The following is a 23,161-nucleotide window of genomic DNA, read 5'->3' as shown; positions in this document are numbered from 1 at the left end:
ATCATGAATCGCTTTGGAACACACTATCTGATATGGTTAAGGTTAGTGTTAGCGCTGCGAACGTCGTTCTGTTGGATTCCATCCACAATCCGGAGCGTACCATAGGGATGCGGAAGGTTACATTTCGCGTTACTACGATACGCCTCGGGATGTAACAAATCATCGGTATGTTACGTGTTGGGAATGAGAATGCTCTGGGATGAGAATGGATGGATTTCAAAAGAAAATAGCCCTGAACTCGTTTCCTGTGAATTAGAATAAATTCATTTTTACTTGTTAGGTTAAATAACGGGGTACATCAACTTTGTGCTCCATCTTCTGGTATAAAGTGAAAGTGGTATTGCATTAAAGTACAGTTCAAGTTCAGTTGATAGCGATGAAGTCATAGCTGTAGATGTTTCTTCTTATTCTGTTCATCGTTTTAGTGAATTCTGTAAGGTTTTAAATTATTTTATGAAAAGACTAATGCAGAATGTTTAAGACCAATTTGCAATCTTACACATGAGAAGAAAAAAAACCCTCATAGTTGCAGTGGGGTTTTTTCTGCCTCCTCCATCAGGCAGAGGTATTCATGCAGGCAAAAAGAGATTCAGAGGTGGCGTGAAATCATAATTCTCATTTTTGGTAGCAATAAAATAATTTGTTGTTGAAGAAAAATCGACCTGTCATAGTTATATACATCTTTAATGTTTTTTTGGTGGGAATGTTTCCCAAGAATCGCCATTGAAATCTGCACCTGTTAATGTACAGGCATGTACAGACATACAGAGAAGCTTTAATTATTGTGACATCATTGGGTCACAAGAAGATGCAATATACTTTATTGATCCCCCAAGTTTTGAAGTTTCTGTGTTAAATAGCAGCTAAATAGTTATCAAATAGCTCCATAAAATAAAAAAATATGATGCTCAGACAAACTAATTTAACAAGGTCACAAATACAAGACAAAAACAGCACATTTAAACTGGAAAAAGTGAACCAAAATCAAATAAAGGAGCTCAGTGATCATCTAAATAAGATCAATCTCTGTGTGTTGTGGTTTGTGTGGAAACGATTTGTGTGTCTCTCAAGGTTTTTACAGTTTTAGGTGTTTTGCATGCAAAGTTTAACTTCATCATATTTACAACCTATATTTGAGATTTTATTGATCTGTCACTATACCGGACTTTCTAAAAGTCCATATTTACATAGCTGTTCTTGCATTTCAGCAGCTCTAACCACATTATGAAACAGAGACATTTGTGGTCCTTTGAGGAGAAAAACTCATATAAAGAAGTTTTTTAGTCTTTAACTACACAACCACTTTTGAATTGTCTCTAACGTACCTGTCAGTTTTGATCCCGAGCCAGCAGCTGCCTCTGCATCCTCTCAAACTGATGACAAAGCATCACAGTGACTTGGCAATTTCGGATTCTCCGTAGCTTCTGCGAGGCATCTCGGGTGTTTGTTCCTCCGCCTCCTGCAATCAACACCTCGCTGGGCGCTGCCGCTGCTGCTGCTGAGCTCCGAGTCACATATGCAGGAACTGCTGCACTCCAGGTTACAGGGAGTTGTGTTGTTGAGCACTTCTGGCTGCTGAACCATGCGGAGCAGGAGGGGCTGGAAACTCGATCTGAGCTAAAAATAAAGAATCATCACCAGCATAGTGAGATAGGAGGTGTGTCACTCACTGTGTGTACGCATGTGTTGGGTCACAGAGGTGCACGCACACACACACACACACACACACACACACACACACACACACACACACACACACACACACACACACGGGGTTTATCATGTGTCAACATTTCCTTGAAGTCCCCCCTCCCGTATGTTCTGCTCTGTGAATTTCTTTAACCCTCCTGATTTTTGCTGCCATTATCAATCACAGACACACACAAGGCCAAAAAAGAGCAAAGAGGTAAGGACGCTTATCGCTCTAGTTACATCACATGACGACATCCTTGACCTCCAAATCAACAAAAATACACAAACGCACACAAACACGGCGTGTGTCCCACCGCCTGCTCACGTTTTAATTATTTTCTCCAAATATTTGTACGACCTCACAGAGGGACGTGTTCAGGTTCACCTCACGCATCACGAGCCATTCCCCTTTAAAAACAATCCAGCCCGCTACATTCATCACGCCACCTCACCGCCTGCATCCTCCACGTGAATGTCTTTGTCAGCACGCAAGTTGAGGCCTTCAGTCGATGTCTGCTTTGGCAGCCTTGACTTGAGTGGCCTTGTTTCTGTGGCAGGCATTGACCGACTGTCAGACTCTCCAATGGCAGAAATCAAGACAAACCGAATATTACATTTAGTGGCTGAACACGAGGGAAGTGCCGGGTTTGAAATCAGGTTTAAAGAGGCTGATGAGTGCAATTTACAGCGCTAAGCAGGACAGGCAGGAAGTGTGAAAGATGTCAGAGTCAGTGTGGAATATTCAGATGGATTTAAAGCAGGAACAAGAGATGTGGTGTCTAAAAGAGGAGAGGAAACACGTTTTTAAAGGAGCTGGGACATGATGTTTAATAAAAACGAATCATTTTTAAATCACTTAATCCGCGGCTGTCAGATTTATTTCGGTTCATGGGTTATCTTCACGCCAAACTTTCCTTTCTTTGGTGCAGCCTTTTCTATTTCCTCCAATCTTCTCTCTGTCCTTGTGTTCTTCATTCATTCCTTTCCTTCATTCCTTCCTCTGGCCTAGCTTCCTTTGCTGTTTCTTCCTTCCTTTTCTGCTGAATTCCTCCTTTCTTCTTGTCCATCTTTCCTTATTTTGTTATTCTTTCTTCTTCCCTCTTTTGTCGCTCGTCTTGCTTTAATTTTTATTTTTTTATTGCTTCCTTCTCCCCCCTCTTTTTAAAAATCTTTTTTGTTCTTCTCCCTTTTGATATTTTCTTCATTTTTAACATTTCCCCGGTTTCCTTATTTAGTTCTCACTCGTCTTTCTTCTTGACTTCCCCCTTTGTTGTTTATTTCTTTTCTTTTTCTGTTCCTCCATCTTTCTTTTTTTTCAACACTCCCAGTTTTCTCTGTCCCTTTGCTGTTCTTTGTTTCCTTTTTGATCTTTTCTCACTTTTTCTTTATTTCCTATTTGCCTGCTGTCTTATGAGTACACCTGTGTATTTTATTCATGCGTTTAATACATCTTTAACCTTGTAACGAGTCAGATCAGTAAAATCTACATTACATTACATTATATACTGTCGAGTTTACCCCGACCCCCATTAAATATTTCACTTTTTAAATGTGAAACTTTTACTTTTGTCTTCTTTTAACATACATTGTCTCACTGAGTTTATTTTAAATGTGCAACACTTCTGATTACTAAGTTTTGATAGAAACTGCAGTTCTTTTCTTAAAGTTGCCACAAACGTGTTGTTGTTGTTTTTGTATCTCTGCTGAGGCGTCCTTATGGATTTCTGTGAGTACAGCTGGAAAACACATCTAAGTTCTGGTAAAACCTGCAATCAAACTAGCAAAGTCTGTCTATGATTCAGAGATAGCATCATTTTAGTGTTGATGGCACACGAGAACAGCAACAAGCATTGGTCCCCTGGATGATTTTGATATTTTACTGGAGAAAATTTGAAAACTGCACTTTGAGTGAATACCGAGGGTCATATTGTGGGAGATGCTCAGTTAAAGTTTTGGTGCAGTGGTTCCTTTTGGCTCAAAAAGCCTTCCCAATGTGGTCATGTTTAACATTTGTAAATGTTTATGTCTGTAAAAATATTGAACCATGAAGGAAAATGTTGAACTTTTTACTGAAGTTATTGTATGAATGAAAGCAGCTGATTGTGAGCTACCCTTTAATCTCTGAGCTGCTTTTGTTTCCACTTTGTTTGTTTAACAAATCCTATGGTGGTTATTTTGCATGTCAGCCCTGCAGCTCCTTTCAGGAAAGAACGAACATGAAACACAGAACAGTAAACTGTGTGTATCGTAGTACACACTGAGAAAGAATATACGTCTGTTTGGCCACAACAAATTTCACTGTATCTGAAGTTATATGTAAAGTTTTCCTCTTTTGCAGGCTTGTGATTTGTCAGTGTTTGAATCAGAGGACACTTGGCTGTAGTGTTGCTGTGGCGGTCACGTTGTGGTTGTGGTTCAGGTCTCATCTTCTCAGGTTTCGTGCTGGCTCTCAGCGTTCGTAATGCCCAACTCTCCTGGATTCACACGCTCTAAATTTAGCTGCCTTAAAGTCAGACAGGACAGCACGGGAGACTTAAAACTCCTGAAACACAGAGACTCAACTTTTTGATATAAATGAAGCATTTCCTGTGCTCTGAAGCTCTCTTTTTGCCTCAGTGAAATTAAAGATTGTTGAGCTGTTGGACCAATGGGAAAATCAAAGTCTGGATTCACATGGAAAATGAAATTCATTGGGAATCAAGAGGCAGACATGTAATCTCAGACAACAACGATATTTCTCTGCAGGCTTGACCGAGGCTCCCGCAGAGATGAGACTCTACCTTTCTTTGTTAGTTGTCTTCAGTCTTTTTGGTAAGTCCAAAAAAATCCTTCCTGTTCTTCAACTTTAACTTTTAACTCTGAGAAACGATCAATGCTGGTGGCTGAAGTTTTGCTCTGATACATGAAAACCCTTTACTTTCACCGTAAAGCTCTCTTATTCTGGGAAGTTGAAAATGACTATAAACGCAATAAAACTAAAAAAGTTAACGAATTTAGTTTGTTGGACAAATATCATCAGATTCAGTGGTCTGACAGTCACGGCGGCCTTTTCGATACAATGTTGCATAACTGTCTTCATAACTGTCTGTGACTGGTTACATTTATTCTTTAGTTTCTTCTTTTTTTGTTTATTGTATTTTACAAATAAACAAATCCTGTTTTATTTTTTATTTTTTGCATTGTATTGTATTTCATTTCTACTGTGTCTTTATTTACAAAAGATGATATAAGAATATCTGCATCTATCTGTAGCCCGCTGTCCTTCTTTCCAGCCTTTGTCTCATTTTTCTCCAACTGCAGTCACTGTGTTTTTCTTGGTGTTGACATGTAGAGTTTAATTAGAAATAAAAATACTCACTTATTGCTGTTTCCAGTAGCCGTCACACCTGCACACCTGCGTTTTCCGTCTGTGTGTTGTTGAAGTTGGGGCGGGGACGACAGAAACAGACTGGACGCTTCCTCAAAGAGACGCTGTTCCTGTTCGATCCATCATTTGCATCCGGAAGGACTGAATGATGCCTCTGTTTTGTTTTCCTGAATACAAGCAATGATCTGTTCAATGACATTTGCACACATTTCCAGATTCGATGATAAGAAGAGAAGAAACACGGACAGATGTGTTTTTTAGAGTGACAACGTGCAGCATGAAAGTTTCCTGGAGCTGAATCAGTCTGATGACTCGTGTATGTGAGGGCTTTACTCACATACAGTTAATGTTACATGCAAAACATGTCTAACCTCCAGAGTTTTCAGCTTTTACGACTGTCTGTCTGATGATTACAGTGTTTGTTTTTGCCTAAATGAACACTGACTGGACACATCATTAGGTACATTTTGTTAGTACTTTTGGCTTCAGAACTGCAGTAACTCTTTATGGCACTGATTCAACAAGGTACTGAAAACATTCCTCAGAGATTTGGGGCCAAATTAAAACGACAGCATAACACATTTGCTGTAGGTTGGTTATTAGACCAGGAAACATTTTTCCAGTCTTCTGTTGTGCAGTTTTGGGGAGATTGTGTGAGTTGTAGCTTCAGCTTCCTGTTCTTAGCTGACAGGATGAACACCCGGTGTGGACTTCTGCTGCTCTTCTGCAAACCTTGGTTCCAACAAGTGGTTATTTGAGTTTCTGTTGTTTGGAGTTGCTCTGGTCTACGACATCAACTAAGTATTCCAGCAGAGAATGGCTCCTCCTGCGGCTCCTGGATGTTTCCTGTTTCTCTGTAAATACGAGAGATTAATCCAGTTTTTTGGTCTTTATTCTGATGCTGAGATTGAACTTCAGCAGGTCGTCTCAAACATGTCTTCATACATGGTAAATGCATTTGTGTTAGCGAGCAGTTCAGTAGGTCTACCTAACAGAGTGCATGCAGGTGTTTTATTGATACGTGTGTGACTGTAATCTTCATGTGCAGGGCGATTAAAACTATTTTGGTCTGTTATGACATGATTTATGTCGCTTTTTCTTCTTATTGCAGCCTGTGTGCTAAATTATGTGATATGTGTGTGTAACTGGAAAGACATGAGCTCTTTTATTTTGGGTATTTTTGCCTTTAGTTTTATTCTTTGTCTCTCTACTTCTTGTTTAAGTAAAGTTTTGCTTGCTTGATAATTGTGACTGCCGACAGATTCACAAAGTTCAGATTTATTTCTGCTCTTGTATTTTCTCTCTGTCTGCTTCTATTTTATATTTCTTCTCCTGCTTCTTCTTCCCCTCGTCCTCTCTCTGCAGTGTCTCAGTGCCATGCCGGCTGTTCTGAGGTGGATTCTCTGACTGAGGCTGTGGCGGGAGAAGGATTCCTGCTGGGCTGCATCTCCTGTAAGAGACGAGAGGAGGTCCCTGCACGAGCCACCGTAGACTGGCATTTCAAGCCTCTGGGAGAGGAGGAGTTCAGGCATGTAAGTTCAGCAAAGTTCTCTAGTGACTCAGGTAGTGGAGCATCAAACAAAAACGTCACTGGATTTTTTTTCTTTTTATCGTTGATGTTTTTTCTTGTTTCTTGACACAAACATAAAAAAGAGCATCACTGTTCTGGACCACTTTCTACAGAATAACAGCATCACTCACATCCAGCACAGTGTGGATGGAGTTTGCACCAGAGAACCCAGTGTGGGGAAAACACCTGCACCACTCTGTGTGGGCAAATAACTCCACAGACACAAACACCACGGCATAAATTACACAGTAAACTGCTGCCACCATGGATACGTGTTGGAAAATGGATGGAGGGATAGATGGATGAGTGGATGGATGGATGAATGGGTGGAGGGAAGGATGATGGATGGATAGATAGATGCATGAATGCATGGATGAGGGATGGATGGGTGGATATATGAGGGATGGAGGGAGGGAAGATGAACTGTTTTATTTGTCAGTGGCTACCTTTGTTCATCTTAGATCAGCGGTCCCCAAATTTTTTTGCACCACGGACCGGCCTTTAAGGTGTCGCAGATGAACGCCACAAAATAAAACGATTAGCGGTGCCAAAAAAAGAAGATTTATTCATAACACACAGGAAAAGACCCAGAGAAACCGAGTTAATGATAAAAACGATAAAAAACCATGAAAAACATAAATTTCACACCTGAGCCTCGACTCTCACGGCCCGGGTACTAAACGACTCACGGCCCGGTACCAGTCCATTGGCTGGGGGTCGGGAACTGCTGCCTTAGATGACTGATCACTGATTGGTGGAGCGTGTGAGGGTCCATACATGTAAGCTCACATGTATCCCTTCAAACTTTTTTATTATGACGTGTACCCCTGACACATCTCTGACGAGTTTTTGGTCTCAGTCATTTGTTTAAAGTCCTACTGAATACATGGTGATATTTATTTGGTACAATATGTTTCCTATTAGAGCTCAAAAGGACAATAAAGCAGGGGATGTTATAGAGCAGGCCTACCTTGTCACCGATCAGCTTATGTGTGTCTATTTCTTTATGTTCTATTCAGATATAAGTGAGGGAACAAGTATAACTAAATTCCCAGTTTTTTAATTCTTTCCCTATCTCAGATTTTCCACTATGACCATCCTGTAGCTGACATCCTCCATGAAGACTTCAGCCACCGCCTGGTATGGCGCGGGACGCTAAATGATGACATTCAGATGGGAACCGTGTATGTTAATAACGTCACCTTCAATGACACTGGGACGTATCGCTGCACCTTCCACCGTACCCTCTTCCTGCCGCTGTCTCCTGAGCTTGTCACTGTGGAGAAGGAGGTGGAGCTTAGTGTGGTGACTGTAGGTAAGGAGGATGGATTTAAATCCTTCAGTTATACAAAATATTGTTGTTCCAAGCAGTGTTACAAAAGATCTTCTTCTCTATGCATGCTGGGCGGATAGAAGAGAAGCTAATATGGGAGAAATATGCCCCTGCTAGTCTTCTCTCTGAAGCTTCATTGTCAGTTCCTGTTTCCCAGCCAATCGAGAGCTGACTGATGTGATCTCGGAGATAATGATGTACGTGCTGGTCACGTTCCTGCAGCTGTGGCTCATTGCGGTTCTGATCTACTGTTACAAGAAAATCTGGGATGAGCACGAGGCACGTCAAGCTAAAAAGGCTCAGGCTGGGTAAGTCATGTCTGTTGTCCAGGTGATCTGTTCACAGGAAACAGGTCATTTTGGTTGTGTTGGTTTTATATCTAAAAAGATTGTTTTGTCTCCTTTGTGCACTTGTAGACAGGGAGAATCTAAAGATAACTGTGACGGGGTGCAGCTAGACTAACATCAGCGGTGAGTTGCTGTATAAATTCTCTGTACACGGAAGAATGTCTTTCACTTTGATTTTTGTGATTGTATGTTTCATTTTTTATATCCATCAGATTGGATTGGAGCTCAGGCAGAAGATCAGAGCATTTTTTTCTTTGAGATGGACCTGCTCATTTACACCTTCGTGTTTCTTTTTCTTTTGTGGACTCTGCCAGAGTGGCTTTGCATGATTACAATTCAAAATAATCCTTATTTATCTCATGCTGGACCTCGATGAAGCTTCTCAGATTGTCCTCTATGTTAAACAAGCTGTTTATTTCCCTTTTAAGGCATTTTTCTTCTGATTGGCTGCCCCTCATATGCAACAGATTTGAAAATGTGGGTGGAGCCTTTGTACCTGAGATGACCTTATTAGGGATATCCCCTCTCTCTTGTGTCATACAAACCCAAGAGTAGTTAAAGCTGAGTGTGGGCAGTCTGATGTCTGTGCTGTAATTTGTAATGCAAACATCTTCCACTGTAACATCGCATAAATGACAGGGGGGAAAAGGAAAACCTCCACTTTGAGTGGAGAGCTTCTTTAATTTAAGGCTTAAAGGCCTTAAAGGTGTGAGTAACACCTTTAAATTACTAATGTTTATTATCTCATAAGTCATATTTACAAAGCATCTATTAATCCCTCATCCTGCATTACTTTAAAAACACTAAGCCTTCAATGAAGAGTTTGCGGTCAGCAATCTCCGAACAATGAAAGTGTTCGATTAAATTACTGCTTATTTGCCACAGGTGAGCTGTACTCAAGTTACCTACTATACTTATTAGAGACTTACAAGTTAGCAGTGACTCGAGAATATTCCTTCTCCATCAATAATTCCAGATAAATGTGGTCTGTTCTCCCTGTGTGCATTCTTACACCCCGGCCTAGCAGGAGCTGGAGCAATACACAAGAAGAGCCAAAAAAAAGAAAAAGCCCACACTCCCTGCTCCAGTAGGACAACACGGCCTCGGTTTTACAATGACTAGCGGTTTTATTAAACTCAAAAGGTAGCGAGCGTCAGGGTGGGCATTAAACAGAACTGACTTAATGAGAAAACCCAAAAGAAAATACAGGCCTCCCACCTGTCTCCCTAACAGGAGAAACGTTTCTCAAAGAAAACGGCTTCCCGCCCCTACAGCTACCAGGTCAACAATAGAGATCTTTTTACACTATCTACAATATCTGCAGCCTAGCTCTTCTTATCTAAGAAAACTCAATCACACCGCACACGGGGCTAAACACACAGCTTGTTGGAAACAGGAAGTAGGCGGAGCCGCCAGTCCGGACAGGTCCAAATTTATAGCCGGCCTCATTCAGTCTTCTACCAATGGTCAGGCTCCACCTGCAAACTTACACAAGCACAGGACAAACAACGCCACCCTCAGGTGTGGTGAGCAGCAACAACACAAAATCATGACCTGGATCATAACACTCCCCCATCTAACATTTCTCCCACTCAAGAAATGCTTGACCCATTTGACGTGGATAAAATGATGGACAGAATCTGACAACCTCAGTTTTCAATCCTGGCCAAAAATAATAGCAGGAAACTCTATCATAAGATCTCCTAATTCCTAAATGATCGTGGTCAAGGCCTAACAAGCAATACAGCATCATCAGTATAACACGGGTTGGATTCCAAGTGCTCGCCGCCTTGCAGCACAGAGGCAGGCAGACAAGGTAGAATCAGACTGCTGAGCTCTACTGAATTAATCTTTGTCTACTGCTAGACACAAGTTGTTTGGTATCCCAGTAAACGCCACAGATTCATTCTTATTCCCAGGCAAAGGCTTGACAGGAGTTTTAGGCTTTTAAAGAATGTATGGAAAATGTCCACTGCATCACCAAGGTCTGTGCATGAGCAACCACACATGCTAAACTGCAGAGACACCGGCCCAGATGGTGCATGACCGAAAACATCTGCAGCAGGGTTTTCAGCAGCTTCAGGGGTGGCAGGGAACATCTTTCCCCCAGCGAATTCATTTCCAAGAATAAGATCAACACCCGCGACTGGTAGCTGATCTTTCACCCCCACCTGCTCTGTGCCTGATACTAAGGGGGAAAATAGGGTAACTGTGTGAAGCGGCATGTGCATCGTAATTCCCCACACCAACAAATCTGCGCCATAGTATGACTGGTTGGAAAAAGGCATAATAACACAACGTGCCACAGATACAAGTATCCCTTAAAATTGTGAGGGAACCTTGTCCCCCTCCCTCCCAGTCAGTGAAAGAAATCCTTTAGAGATAAAAGGCTTGAAAACCTCACCCACCTCTACTGCTGGCTTAATGCGGGGACTGTGGTGATCGACGGTGGACGGACACTCTCGGCTCTATAGATGAAGCAATTTTATTCGACAACAGCTCCTTTTCTTTTAGCACTGGGCACACAGCTGTGAGAGTCCGTGACAGTAGAAACATCTAGTTCAATTCTGGTTTAATTCAGAATAAAGCTGATCGGCTGATGTGATGCTCCGTGACTGAGCTCAAAGCGTCCCTCACTCTGTTTTTAAAGCATCAAGATGGACGAAGTCAAGATTAAAATAAAACTGCATTCACACTGGAAGCCTTTCACTCATCACTTTGAAGATGATGGCTGGTCGTGTGCACATATCCCAGGTTGCCTAGGTAACCCTCTAATATATCTACTGTCAGGTCACATGTCAAGTAGTGTCTGGTGCTCTCATTGGTCACTCGCCCTCCTTAAAGCGTGTCTTTGTTCTGTAGTCCTCCCCTTGCTCAGATGGCCCCGCCCCTCCCTGAGCCTGGTTCTGCTGGAGGTTTCTTCCTGTTAAAAGAGTTTTTTCTTCCCACAGTCGCCAAAGTGCTGCTCACAGGGGGTCATATGATTGTTGGGGTTTTCCCTGGATTATTGGTCTTTATCGTACAGTATAAAGTGCCTTGGGGCGACTGTTGTTGTGATTTGGCGCTGTATAAATAAATTTAACTGAAAACAAGTCTCATTCTTTGACTGGCACTTTGCCTACTTTCACACACACTCTGATGAATGATTTGGGATAAACTCAAGGTTCAGTGTCTTGCCTAAGGATGAGTGAAGGCTAGAGGAGCTGACGATCAGCTAGCCGAATGTATTTGATGTTTTCTGGTCACCACGTCGCTGCCAGTGTGGTGTAGGCCCGAGTCTTGTGTCACATGCTAAGCTGGCACAAGCTAAGGTGAATCAGTCTTGTAACTGATTCAGTCATAATTTCACAGTCTTGGAGGAGTAAACAGGAAGCATTGGAAAGGAGACTGTTGGTTATTGGCCCATTAGTTGTTTTAAAGTGCAGGTTCTCAAAGTGAGGCCCGCTGACTCAGAGCTGAACATCTTGTAACGGCTCACAGTAGGGAGTAGGAGAGAACACACTTTACCTCCAATCATCTGCAATTCAAGTCAGAATGTATGAAACATTAGAACAAAATGAGACGAGAGCATTTTTTCCTTATTTCAACTATTTATGGGTATAGTTTTGTATTCAATATTAATTTTTCTATTATCACTAATTATTGTTAATTTTCCCACCAAGAGCCTTGTGGGGAACTTTATTTCAGCCTATTCACAGTTCTGATGATTGGAAGCAAATAATTGAATTTTAAGAGGATATTTACAAAATTACACTGCAGAACAGCATTCTGGGTAATGCTAGCTAGTCAGCTAACACTGTGCAGCGTGAAGAACAGCGAGGAGGTGGAGGCTGGAGGGAAGAGAGCAGAGACCAGCAAAAGCAAAACGACGACGATGTTAACTCTGGTTTAAAAGCACACACAGTGACGTCTAATTAGACAAAGGTTGTACGATCATATTTTTGTTAATATTTGTCCACTGTTTTTGCTACACTGTTTCTAAACACACACACACACATGTGTGTGTATTTATTTTATTTTATTGTAACCCTGACACTAAAACCACATTTTGAGTCTAAAAATGCCTTCAAAGTCGAGGGGACTGGGGTTTTGGTCCCCACGATGGCTGTTTGTCCCCACAGTATAGTAAACTATCCATCTTTGGTCCCCATGAAGACGTTAAAACCCGTCCACACACACACAGTGGTGAGAGGACATTTGGAGGTGACCGTGCTGTAACTCAATCTAGTCTGAGCCGTGCTGCAGACGATCCAAACTGCCTCTGGTCTGAAAGCAGCTTTGTTCTTCCTGCTCGCAGCCCGGCGCCGTCCCTGCAGCGACACACACTCCCTCTGCAACACAACCCGGCCGAGCACATACACATCTGACAAGCTGCTGTCCGGATGCTCAGAGGAGCATGGATGGCGATCCTATGAGCAGCACTGAAATGTTCATATCTGACATGCAGTCAGACTCATGATACATAATGAAAGCAGTGACATTGTACTGGGTAACGCTGCCTAAACAAGGCCTGATGTAAAGATAATAATCTTCCTGCAAAGCTGCTGCTTGGACCAGCACAGGAGAGTGAAATTAGGACACCCCTGCTGCCTTTGACCTTGCCCTGTGACCTCCTGGTTTCATTAAACGTGTTGACATGTTGAGCATGTTTATGGGTGAGGACTGAGCATTAATACTCAGGGTTCAGCGACTAGCTGCTTCTTTCCTCGCTGGAGACGCACGGGTTGATGTGAGTCCTTCACAGGTAAGTTTTTCTCTCTAATGCATGAAGATTCAGTCAGGATGTGTGTGCACAATGAAATCTCTAAACATCAGTAACGATAAGACAAACTCGATCATCATCCCCGAGAATGTGAGAACCCTGATATTGATTTGAAAAATGTGAGCTGCCTCTCAGATTACACCTGATTACACCTCCCACTTGCCTCCCTTGTATTTTATTTTAAATCTCAGGTGAACGGGCTAAAAACTGGAACTAGACCTCTCAGGTTAAGATGATCAGTTTTTTTTTATCACAAATTTTCTTCTGATGATTAAATATGTAAATGAGCCATTAAGTATTTAAATCTTTTCACAACATATTTCTTCATACTGCATAAAGTCACATTGAAATGAGTGTTTTCATTGGGCTGCTGCACAAGGGAACAAGAACTAAGCTGAGGGGCTGAAAGATTGGAGAGTCGTGCAGAAAACATTGGGACAAGTTTTACTTTCATGGAAGAGCTGAAGTTTGTTTTTAGGTGAACAGCTGTTTGTAAATGTGATGACAGAAATATTTAATCACTTTATTTAAGTAATAGTCATAATCGTAGTTGAAGAATAGAACAAAAGTTATGAAAGTACTCATGGAGGATCCTAAACATGATATTAGTGATTACTGTATATATCAGTTCAGTCACTTATATAATACCTGACAACGTTTCCCCTAATAATACATCATCATATAATAATAGATTTATGTTTTAAAATCTGCCAAATAATAAGCAAGTAAAGCTGAATGGCTCCTCGTATGCGAGGCCCCACTGGGACGACAACCCACAGAGACGTCCTGCAGAGGCTGTGTCTCTGCGGTGTCCCTCTGGAAGAGCTGGAGAAGGTAGCGGGGAGCGGAAGGCCTGAGTGTCTCTGCATGACCCCGACCAGAGAAGCAACAGAAAATAGACGGATGGAGTGCAAGTAATATACAGTCTCTGCAAAACATGGAAATACTTATATAAAGTAAAAGTATATTAAAATGTACTTTTACTTGAATAAATCTACTGTTCAAAATCTGAAAAATCAAGTGAAAATTTTTACAAAATTAAAAGCTTTTTAGAAATATATTGATTGGTTGTAAAGACTTGAAAACTGAAAAATCTGCACAGCGTGCGGAGCACTGCAGCCCTCGCTGTGGGAATCACGACTCCTCTGAACAACTCACTCAGAATTTTTAAACATGAGTTTTTAAAATCACTCCACAAATGAAAAATTATTATTCATTTGTCGTGTACCAGAGGCATATATCGCATTTCTAAATAACTGCATTTCTCTATAAATTTATCTTTTTTCCTAGTTGCAGTTTGCTGAGTGCCCAGCAGAGGTCAGCCATGTCCCACATCAACAGTACCGAGCTGCAGTCTCTCCTTCTCTCCGTCCTGCAGCACTGCCTCAACAGCACGAGCTTTCTGTCTCCTGCAGGGCCTGCTGAGAACTTCACTACCCAGCAGGCCGCGCAGCACGTGGCTGCAGGCAGGGCCCACACTGAGTCTCAGGGAATCATGTACATCCTGCTGCTGGTGGGCATGTTCAGCTTCTTCACGTTCGGTATCATGCTCAGCTACATCCGCTCAAAGAAGCTGGAGAGCTCTCACGACCCGTACCACCAGTACATCGCCCACGACTGGAACGCGGCCACGGCGCCGTCCAGGGCCGTCGCTCAGGCTCTGCGCAGGATGGCCACGGGTGATGGAGCGGGCAGCAAGGAGCCCGTCGTCATCTGCAATCCTGCGACGCAGGAGCAGCTGACGGACTAAACGAAGACAATCAATGACTCAAATAATTTAAATTGCAACACTCTCCACATTTAATTTAATCACGTTAACCAAAAGTTACAGTGTCGGGTTTGCATTTCAGTGATTTCACAGAAATAACTCCAACAGTTACTCACACTTTGCACTCTGATTCTGATTTCTTTTAAACTTTTATCTGACAGGAAACACCTGCAGCTCTGAGCTGGGCTCTGATTGGCTGAGCACTAAACAAACAAATGAAAGTCTGGATCAATCTATCAGCTCTGCAGTTTAATGCAACAAACAAGGACATGGTGGCGGTGTAGGGCTGCCACGATTAGTCCACTAGTCACGATTACGTCGACTATTAAAATCGTCAACGACTGATTTAATAGTCGACGCGTCGTTTGAAGCTTTGTAAGATCACAAAAGCCGCAGGAATAAGTAGCAGGATTTAAGAGTGTAATAACGGACTGAAACAGAAGATGGCAGCACTGCATGTACAAGGATGCCAGCTGCCGTTAAACTCCGACGAAGAAGAAGCTGTGTCCCAGAATTCATAGCGCAGCCCTGCTCAGTTTCCAACAATGGCGGCAGCTAGTTAGTTTTAATATTACTCTTATTATTCTTTCTGGGTCACAAAATAAACGTTTAACATATTTTCAGGCGAGAATGTAGCTGTGTAAACCTCAAATATCTGCTCAGTTTATCAAGACACCGCATATTTTCAAAAGCGCTCCGACGTTTTCGGAGACGTCTGTTACCCACTAGCTCGATAGCTAGCCGGGGGCAAGGCTCACTAGAGCCGTGAGAACACCGGACTCCCGGCAAATCGTTTTCAAACTCACCGCCGTCTTTCGCTCCTCAGGTTAAACATGATATATGAGTCACTTAGATAACTTACAAATGTTATTGTTTGGCTTTTTTCAGTATTTTATTTGTTCCTGAGTAAATCTGTTTGGCTGAGATTAAAGTTATAGTTTTTACACAGCTGAATAAACGTCAAGCAGACAGCTGATCATCAGAAGTGTGAGATGCTTGAGAATATACTCCGGTGTCCTGTTATATTTTAGATAGCAAGGAGTTTATTAAACTTCACCGAAACAATCTGCAAATGTCATTAAAATTTAATAAACTATCATCTTGTCTTTAGTTAGCACAGACCTGAAACACTTAAAGCTGTAAGCTAATGATAGTTATATAAGAGCAGATGCTGCTGGTGCAATAAGCTGTACGTTTTACGTCCAATGGATGATGATCTGATTAGTCGACTAATCGCAAAAATAATCGGTGACTAGTCGACTATCAAAATAATCGTTTGTGGCAGCCCTATTGTGGTACACAATCCAACCACTTACACTTTGTTACGGATACCCCGACTTCTGGACATCTACAGAAACCAAGGACCACAATCCACAATGATGAGCCTTTATTAAAGTTTGAAACCACAAGTTTCCCTACATCACCTTACATACCACCTATCTATTAGCTATTAGCTATACCAGGTGTCCACCACCTTTGGACTGGAAGATGCTTTCACCTCCTTACCATGAGGAGGGAAAAGCATCAAGTCGAGAACGGACCGTTTAATCTTTTTGTTATTGAGCTGGAGGAAGCTGGGCACTTAACGTACTCATGGTGAACTTTTTAATTCAGAAACAGTTTAAAATCCTTCAAACCAAAGTATCTGATTGGTCAGTGAATGAGGGTTTTTATGTTGTTTTTCCCAGTATAACCAGTATAACCACGACCTGATGTGACGTTCTACCTGAAGATGCTTTGTACTTCAGGCCTCTGAACAGAAATCTATGGGAAACCATCCAACAGCAAAGCTGATGTTAGAAACATAACTTCCAGGGAAAATTAAAGATTTTAAATGCTATTTTGGGGCAGAGTCAGCTGATTTGACACATGCAGTGTTTATGTCCTGGTGACCACTGAAATTACTGTAAGAATTTAATAACTCAGATGTAGCTTCAGTGCCTTCGGGCAGACCTTTGGTGCTGGTTAAATTAAAAAACACAATTGTTGTTGTTTTTTTATCGGAGCAAATTCTGCATCCACGACACGAGTCCGTGTTTTCTGTTCTTCGTCATCGCTGCGGCGTTGGCTCGTTTCTTCTCCTCCTTCCTCCTCTCGCGCTCCCTCTCTCTCTCCGTTTGCTGCTGCAGTCGGCGTTGGCGAGCTCCTTTCACGGCACACTCGATCTCTCGGGACAAACTGAAGTGAACCATCTGCATGCTGAGCATCGGCACGATCAGGTTATAATTGTCTACCAGCTTGTTCAGTTTGACTAGCTCCTCCTCCACTGATGCACACAGCTCCTCCCACTCCCGGCTTTCTCTGGGAGTCGCGGGGTCACTGAGCCGGGCCTGCCCGTCCAGCAGCCTGTTTCGGATCTGAGCGGTGGCCTCTCTGATGTCGCGCTGCGTGACAACCCAAGGGGGCTGGTAACCGTTGTCTACGAGGATGCGGTTCAGGTTGTGGGTCATGGGGTCGGCGTAGGGATTGTGCTCAAACTTGTTGAGGGGCTTTCCGGCGCCGCTCAGGTTCCTGAAGTCTCCGCGGGCCATCGACTCCTGAATCAGATCCTCCACGAGCCGCTCCACCGCCTGGGTGATCTTGATTTTGCGGCTACGCTGTCGCATGTCTCGTTCCACCAGCGCCCCCTCGCCCGCCGCCGCCCTCTCGTGCTCCTGCTGTCGGTAGTTTAAAACCTGCTCGGATGCCCGGTCGACACGAATCTGACGGTACTGACGCTCACGCTGGCTGGGCGTGCCTGTGCCCACGCCCTCGTAGCTGAGGTAGTGTCTGTGCTGGAGTGCTGCACCTCTGGACTTATCCTCATCTTCAGCTTCAGCTTCCTTCTCTCCGCCCAGCTGCTTGACTTTGCTCTGATGCGCCAGCACGGCACGGTACGCCTCCTCGACCCGAGCAAACAGCACCGCGTCTGCGGTTGGCACCCCTGAGTCCGGGTGGTAGAGCTTGGCGAGACGCAGGTAGGCCTCTTTCACCTGCACAGGACTGCTGCTGCCCTCGTCAGGCAGCTGCAGAAGCCGGTAGCTCTCCCGCAGGCTGCGGCTGATTCGAGGACCAGAGCTCAGCGATCGGACCGACTGAGACCAGATGAGCAGAAGGCGTCCATGATAGCAGTCGCCGCAGGAAACCAGGAGGCGGAGAGTGAAACTCATCTCCAGCACACTCCTGCTGACACAGAAGGAAAAGATTCAGTTACATGTTGAGCATGTTGTGGCTGTGTACTGTCACCAGGGTTCAGAGTGAAGAATAATGAGGGCTACTGCTGTTAAGAATAATAAGTCATAATAATTTAGATTTGTAAAGCACCTTTCAAGAAACTCAGAGACACTTTACAAAAGAACTCTAGAAGCTGAAAGTGTTGTTGAAAAAGTGAGTTTTAAATAATTACCTAAAAATGCCAATTGATTCAAATCAGTAAGAACTATTTAATTAATAATGATATAATTCAATTAGTTCAATTCAATTAAAAAACACATTTTATTTTATTTCTGCATATATTTGGATTTGGGTTACATGGCTGACGCTATGTTTCAGTGATTTGGTGCTTGTTCACCTGGATCACCACCTTGTCTGGAGCAGATCTACAGGTTATGGTGATGCACATGAGAAACAAATGAACCACCTTTGTAACACTGACAACCGAGCTAAACGCTGACGTTACCTGGATGAGCCACAATCCTGCTTCATATTTCAGACTTCTGGTGAGGCAATGAGTTACTCAGTTATAGATGCGTTTTTACCCAAACACAAGCCTGCCACAAACGTTGAGAGTCTACATGGAGTTTGTTTCAAAGCCGCACTTCACTAATGTTTGTGAACAAGATCTTTACTGTGTCTGAAAACAGCTGTAACAGGAAATAACATCACAGCTTCACCTGAAAGAAGGGCTCGATGTTGCGTTTATTGCATTGGTTGTATGAGTTTATTTTATTAAGATTGTCTATTCAAATCTGGCAGAGAAATAATATAAAGGCCACATATGCAGAAATGATACAGTGAAACTGACGGATGTTGGATGATACCACCCTAAATGAGGCCATTCATATAACTCTAACATACTTTATACAATATACATGCATAAATACAAAGAGTGCTGTAAAACTTCCTAACTCTGCATATATTCATAATTAAACAAAGACAGCGTGCACTGGTCTTAGCACTTCCACTGCAGCCTCTGAATCCTTATAACAGTGTTGGAGGTGTTAACCAGAACGGGAGGTCCTCACACAATAACCAAGTGAGCACAAAATGCAAATTAGCCGTTATTTAATAGTTTAGAGCAGCTCGAAGTCTTCTGTCAGCCAACAGCTGAGATCAGTGTGCGGAGGAGGAGAGGCTACCAGCCAGAATGACTGCTAGCTGCTGTTTTACAACTAACATCGAGTTAATGGAGACTGATTTAAAACATTTAGACCCCAAAACTGAACGAAAACCAGACCTGTTTATTCACCAGAGCACGTTATAACACTGCATGACCCACGGCCTCGCACACAGAGAAGACAGGTCACCTGTTTGTTGTTAGCAGTGGATCTTCTTCTTCTTCTGCTTCCTCAAAGGTTGCGATATCTCTGGATTCACCTGCGATAGCGCCCTCTGTCGACCCAGAGACGACCAGCAGCGCCTTCGTGTTATTGTGTTATTGTGTTATTGTGTTAAGTGGCTGCAGTTCAGCCAGCGGCCAGCAGGGGGCGCATGGGCCACTTCTCTATGAAAGGCTGTGGAACTAAACGACCTGCTCTGCTTTAAGAAAAAAAAAAAACCCACTTACGCACTATAATGTGTCAGAATTAAAATGCATTTATTTTTAATTACAGTGAAGCATTCTATCAAAAACATGATGAAATTTATCAAACGAATAAAGTTAACCCAATAAATTGAGTTCATTGGGTTTGGATGATCCCCTTATGTTTCCTGTTCTTAGTTATTAAACATTATGTGCTACATTTCTGCTTCTCGTTGCTGCTCCAGCAAACCACAGGTCTTCCTGTCCAATGACAAACAATTAGTAAATAAAAACACACACTGCATATGATTTACAATATCTTTAATGAGTTACAACCAGAAAGAAGAAATATACGTCTTGTTAGGGTCCCTGGGTCGTTGACCCAGTGTTTTGTGTTTTTGGTTCTTTGATTTTGTTATTTCATTATATTCTAGCTTTGCTTTACGGGTTTTAGGATTATTCTTAGTTAAGGTTCTCTGGGTGGGGTTTGGTTAGAGCTTTAGTGTTCTGGTTTTCTGTCTGTGTAATCCTTAGTTGCTGTCTCCCCTGTCTGCTATATCCCCGTGTCCAGTCAGTGTCTGTGTCTGCCCTGGTCCCACGTCTCTGTTCCCTCTGTTGTAGTGACTGCATGTGAGTCTGTGTCTTTTGTTCAGTCTCTGTTATGTTTCCTGTTTTACTTTGAAAGTCCATGTCTCATGTTAATGTGTCTGGTTTTGCTTCCTTTGTCTCGTTAGGCCTGATTTGCCCCAGCTGTGTCTCCCTCCTGTTACTCATTCCCTGATTGCTCCCTCTGTGTATTTAAGCCCTGTGTTTCTCTGTGTCCGTGTTGTGATCTACCGTTTATTTAGCTGTGTGTTCTGTCAGTCCTCTGGTTTAGTTTAGTTTGATTTTTTCCCCAGTTATGTTATGTTTGAGTTCAGCATTAAAGCTATTTCAGTTTACGTTTGTCTCTGGAGTCTGCACCTTGGGTCTTATTCCTGTCTGCTAGTGATGGCCAAATGAAGCTTGTATTGAAAAATGGTTCATTACTCGAAGCTTTTCAACACAGTCCTCTCCGGTGACATCTGGTGGCGAATATTTTGAAGAGCAGCTTGAATCTGCAAAATGAAACGGACTGCTCAATCATCACTGCTCACTCAAGAGTGGAGTTCTCTCTGATAGTGGGCCACCGTTCCGTTGCTTTGAACATGTAATTGGTTTTGTTTTCTCGATTGGGGGGCTGAAAAAAATGTAATGCGTATTTGCGTAATATATTTTGATCAATAAACTTCCCCTATTTAAACATGCACTATGGTGTGGCCTTTCTTTGCTCATAACTCCTTTATGTTGGTAAATACAATAAGTGAGCAATATATACAATATACATATGATAACGCACAGCACATTATGGAGTATGCCCCTGCTGTGGAGTCCTGCCTCCATCTACTTGTCATTTAATCACTGGACAGCTGGACAGGTTCATACAAAATATTAGATGAGGCCAATTGTCCTATACATATTTTTGACCTAGGGGTGGGATTGATTGTGAACTGGAAAGGGAAAATGCTTAGGGGCTGAGTACGGCTGCATCGTTACTGATTTGTAGAATCATTTTGATTCGATACAGGATCCGATTCAATTTGATTGGAATCTTGAAAGTTTTGCCTCAGTCAGAAATATTACAATTCTGGTCATGTATCAGTATATATCCATAATTTCGTATCTATTAAAAGAAAGCTGACACATGTGAGACTTAATTAGAGATGCAAACAGAGAGTTATGAAACCTGCAGCTGCAGAAGCCAGCGGGAAAAAAAGAGGCAAACACAGCGCGGACCCGACGACACATCAAAATCTGACTCTGACGTGTCGGGTCCGCGCTCTGTGTTCACATTTGTATGCAGAATCCGTAAACCTGCTCCCAGGTACTGTTTTAGCTGTATGGTGTTTGACGACATGTTGTGAGGTTTAACCTGAGATGCTGGCGTTTCAGGCATAATAACGTTAATTTACAAATCGACACAGGATTGTAATGAATCAATATCACTTTATTCAATTTAGCATGGATTGTAATCAGAAAAGCGATAATCAAAACCCACCCCTAATCAAGAACTTGCAAAGTAAAAACATGATCTATGTCAGGTAGCCCTTTTGTTATTTACATTTAAAAAGAGGATTAGTGTTACTGTGCGCTGGTTGAGTCTGTTTCTTTTCTTAGAAATAGTTTCTCCTGCCCTGGAGAAAATCCACTTGCATGGAACAGAAGAGGCTGTGGAGTGCAGGAACTACACTGCAAGCTGGTAGATATGCAGGTATTCCTGGGTCCGGCAGACTATCACCTAAAAACAATAAAAATGATTTTCTAAACTGTAGCAATGTAATTTACGTATAGTGTCAAATACATTGTTGTAGTCTTCATCAGCTTTAATTCACATGGAAGTGTTCCTAAAGTCATATGCTGTAATGATATTTACATTATGAAAACATGATTTTGGACATTTCAGGTTTTTCACTTCGGCAGATAAAATGAATTGAGCAAAATCAACTCAAAATATTCCCACACGCCAGAACGTCCTCTCTTCCTCGCTGGCTCCATATCTGTCAGTGGAATGATCACCTCTTCGCTATCTGTCACCATCAACACACTCCACGAATCCCGAGGATGATTCACTTCCTTATATCCGTTTGAATCAGGTACCGAAGCAGTTACGTGCGTAATGAAGCTTCGGACGTCACTGGTCACGTGACTTTTGCCAAACGAAGCAAGCCTCGACACAGTGCTTCTGAACCAGTGTGTTGTTTTTTTCGACACACGCTCCGGAGCGTCAGCTTCAAGCGGGCCATCACTACTGTCTGCACACAGCCGCCACTTAACACGTCTGGTTAGTTTGTGAATGCATATCTGAGAATGTGATGTTGAGCTTTTTACTGAAAGTTAATGAAAAAGCCTATTATTTAAATTCTAATTCTGTTTATCTGCAGCTGCTGTTTTGGGGAGTGAACATGTTGATTAAAAGGAGACATCAGATTTGAGGATCAGCCCCAAATAACAGTGCCAAAAGAGACCAAGGGGCACCGCTACAGGCACTTTTAACTAATGTAATTGATAATAGTTTATAATTATAAGTTATATAAAGAGCTGCTGGTTTTTAGGTTCATGTTAAGTCAGAGCATGAGTGTTCTTGTGTTCTTGCATTGCTGATGTTATTGGGATATAATTATAAATGAAAGATCGACCGATGAGGCTTTTTTATCCACTGTAACTTTGTGTAGTTTCACTCACTCCTCACCTTCTCTGTTGTTGTTTTTCATGTGGAGAGCATGTTTTAATGAATAATTAGAGCAGAGTACATTACAAATACAAATATTTTTGGTTTCTTGCTGCTTGGATACCACTCGGTCAGAGGTCAGGTTGTTTTAGTGACAGTCCATTTGAGAGGAAGCAGCCCTCATCTTTCATTTAGTTGAAGCTTTGTGCCGATGAACAGAAGCAGACTTTCTGGGGCCTGCTTTTCAGACTAGGATACAAAATGTGATGGAAGAAAACTATATTTAGGTCAGACGTGCTTATGCCATGGCTAATGCATGCATTCTAGACTGAGAAAAAGTTTTCACAAATATTTT

General features: G+C 42.4%; 4 protein-coding genes across 6 annotated transcripts in view; 2 read left to right on the top strand and 2 right to left on the bottom strand.

The window, feature by feature from the left end:
- gramd1a (GRAM domain containing 1A) overlaps window positions 1–5,136 on the bottom strand; it is a 53,247-nt gene extending 48,111 nt beyond the window's left edge. The window contains exons 1-2 of one of the 2 annotated variants that reach the window (XM_040031174.1): window positions 5,051–5,136; window positions 1,326–1,617 (exon numbers count right to left, since the gene is read on the bottom strand). The gene's annotated coding sequence lies outside the window, so the exon portion shown is untranslated. The remainder of the gene's footprint in view (window positions 1–1,325; window positions 1,618–5,050) is intronic. The other variant, XM_040031175.1, reaches the window with a different exon arrangement.
- On the top strand, window positions 4,094–9,363 carry si:ch211-225p5.8 (uncharacterized protein LOC555567 homolog). Its single transcript, XM_040031246.1, has 6 exons — window positions 4,094–4,503; window positions 6,425–6,591; window positions 7,710–7,944; window positions 8,120–8,270; window positions 8,379–8,432; window positions 8,522–9,363. The coding sequence occupies exons 1-5, from the start codon at window positions 4,461–4,463 to the stop codon at window positions 8,422–8,424; spliced, it is 642 nt and encodes a 213-aa protein (XP_039887180.1). The 5' UTR covers window positions 4,094–4,460; the 3' UTR covers window positions 8,425–8,432; window positions 8,522–9,363.
- A 5,032-nt stretch (window positions 9,364–14,395) lies between these two features.
- LOC120733166 (potassium voltage-gated channel subfamily E member 3) lies at window positions 14,396–14,964 on the top strand. The gene has a single exon (XM_040031249.1). The coding sequence runs from the start codon at window positions 14,396–14,398 to the stop codon at window positions 14,819–14,821; it is 426 nt and encodes a 141-aa protein (XP_039887183.1). The 3' UTR covers window positions 14,822–14,964.
- A 1,247-nt stretch (window positions 14,965–16,211) lies between these two features.
- Window positions 16,212–19,465, bottom strand: dnajc28 (DnaJ (Hsp40) homolog, subfamily C, member 28). 2 transcript variants are annotated; one of them, XM_040031215.1, is made up of 2 exons: window positions 19,345–19,465; window positions 16,212–18,001 (listed from the first exon to the last, which is right to left on the bottom strand). In XM_040031215.1, exon 2 carries the CDS (start codon window positions 17,986–17,988, stop codon window positions 16,837–16,839), a length of 1,152 nt encoding a protein of 383 aa, XP_039887149.1. In that variant the 5' UTR covers window positions 17,989–18,001; window positions 19,345–19,465; the 3' UTR covers window positions 16,212–16,836. The 2 variants fall into 2 exon arrangements, with proteins under 2 accessions (XP_039887149.1, XP_039887148.1); XM_040031214.1 differs by having other exon boundaries at window positions 19,275–19,371.
- Between the last annotated feature and the right edge of the window lie 3,696 nt (window positions 19,466–23,161).

Source organism: Simochromis diagramma, unplaced genomic scaffold (genome assembly GCF_900408965.1).
Source record: "Simochromis diagramma unplaced genomic scaffold, fSimDia1.1 OVJJ01000361.1, whole genome shotgun sequence".
NCBI lineage: Eukaryota > Metazoa > Chordata > Actinopteri > Cichliformes > Cichlidae > Simochromis > Simochromis diagramma.
The sequence above is the reverse complement of the archived record's forward strand: the minus strand, read 5'-3'. Positions and strand labels throughout refer to the sequence as shown.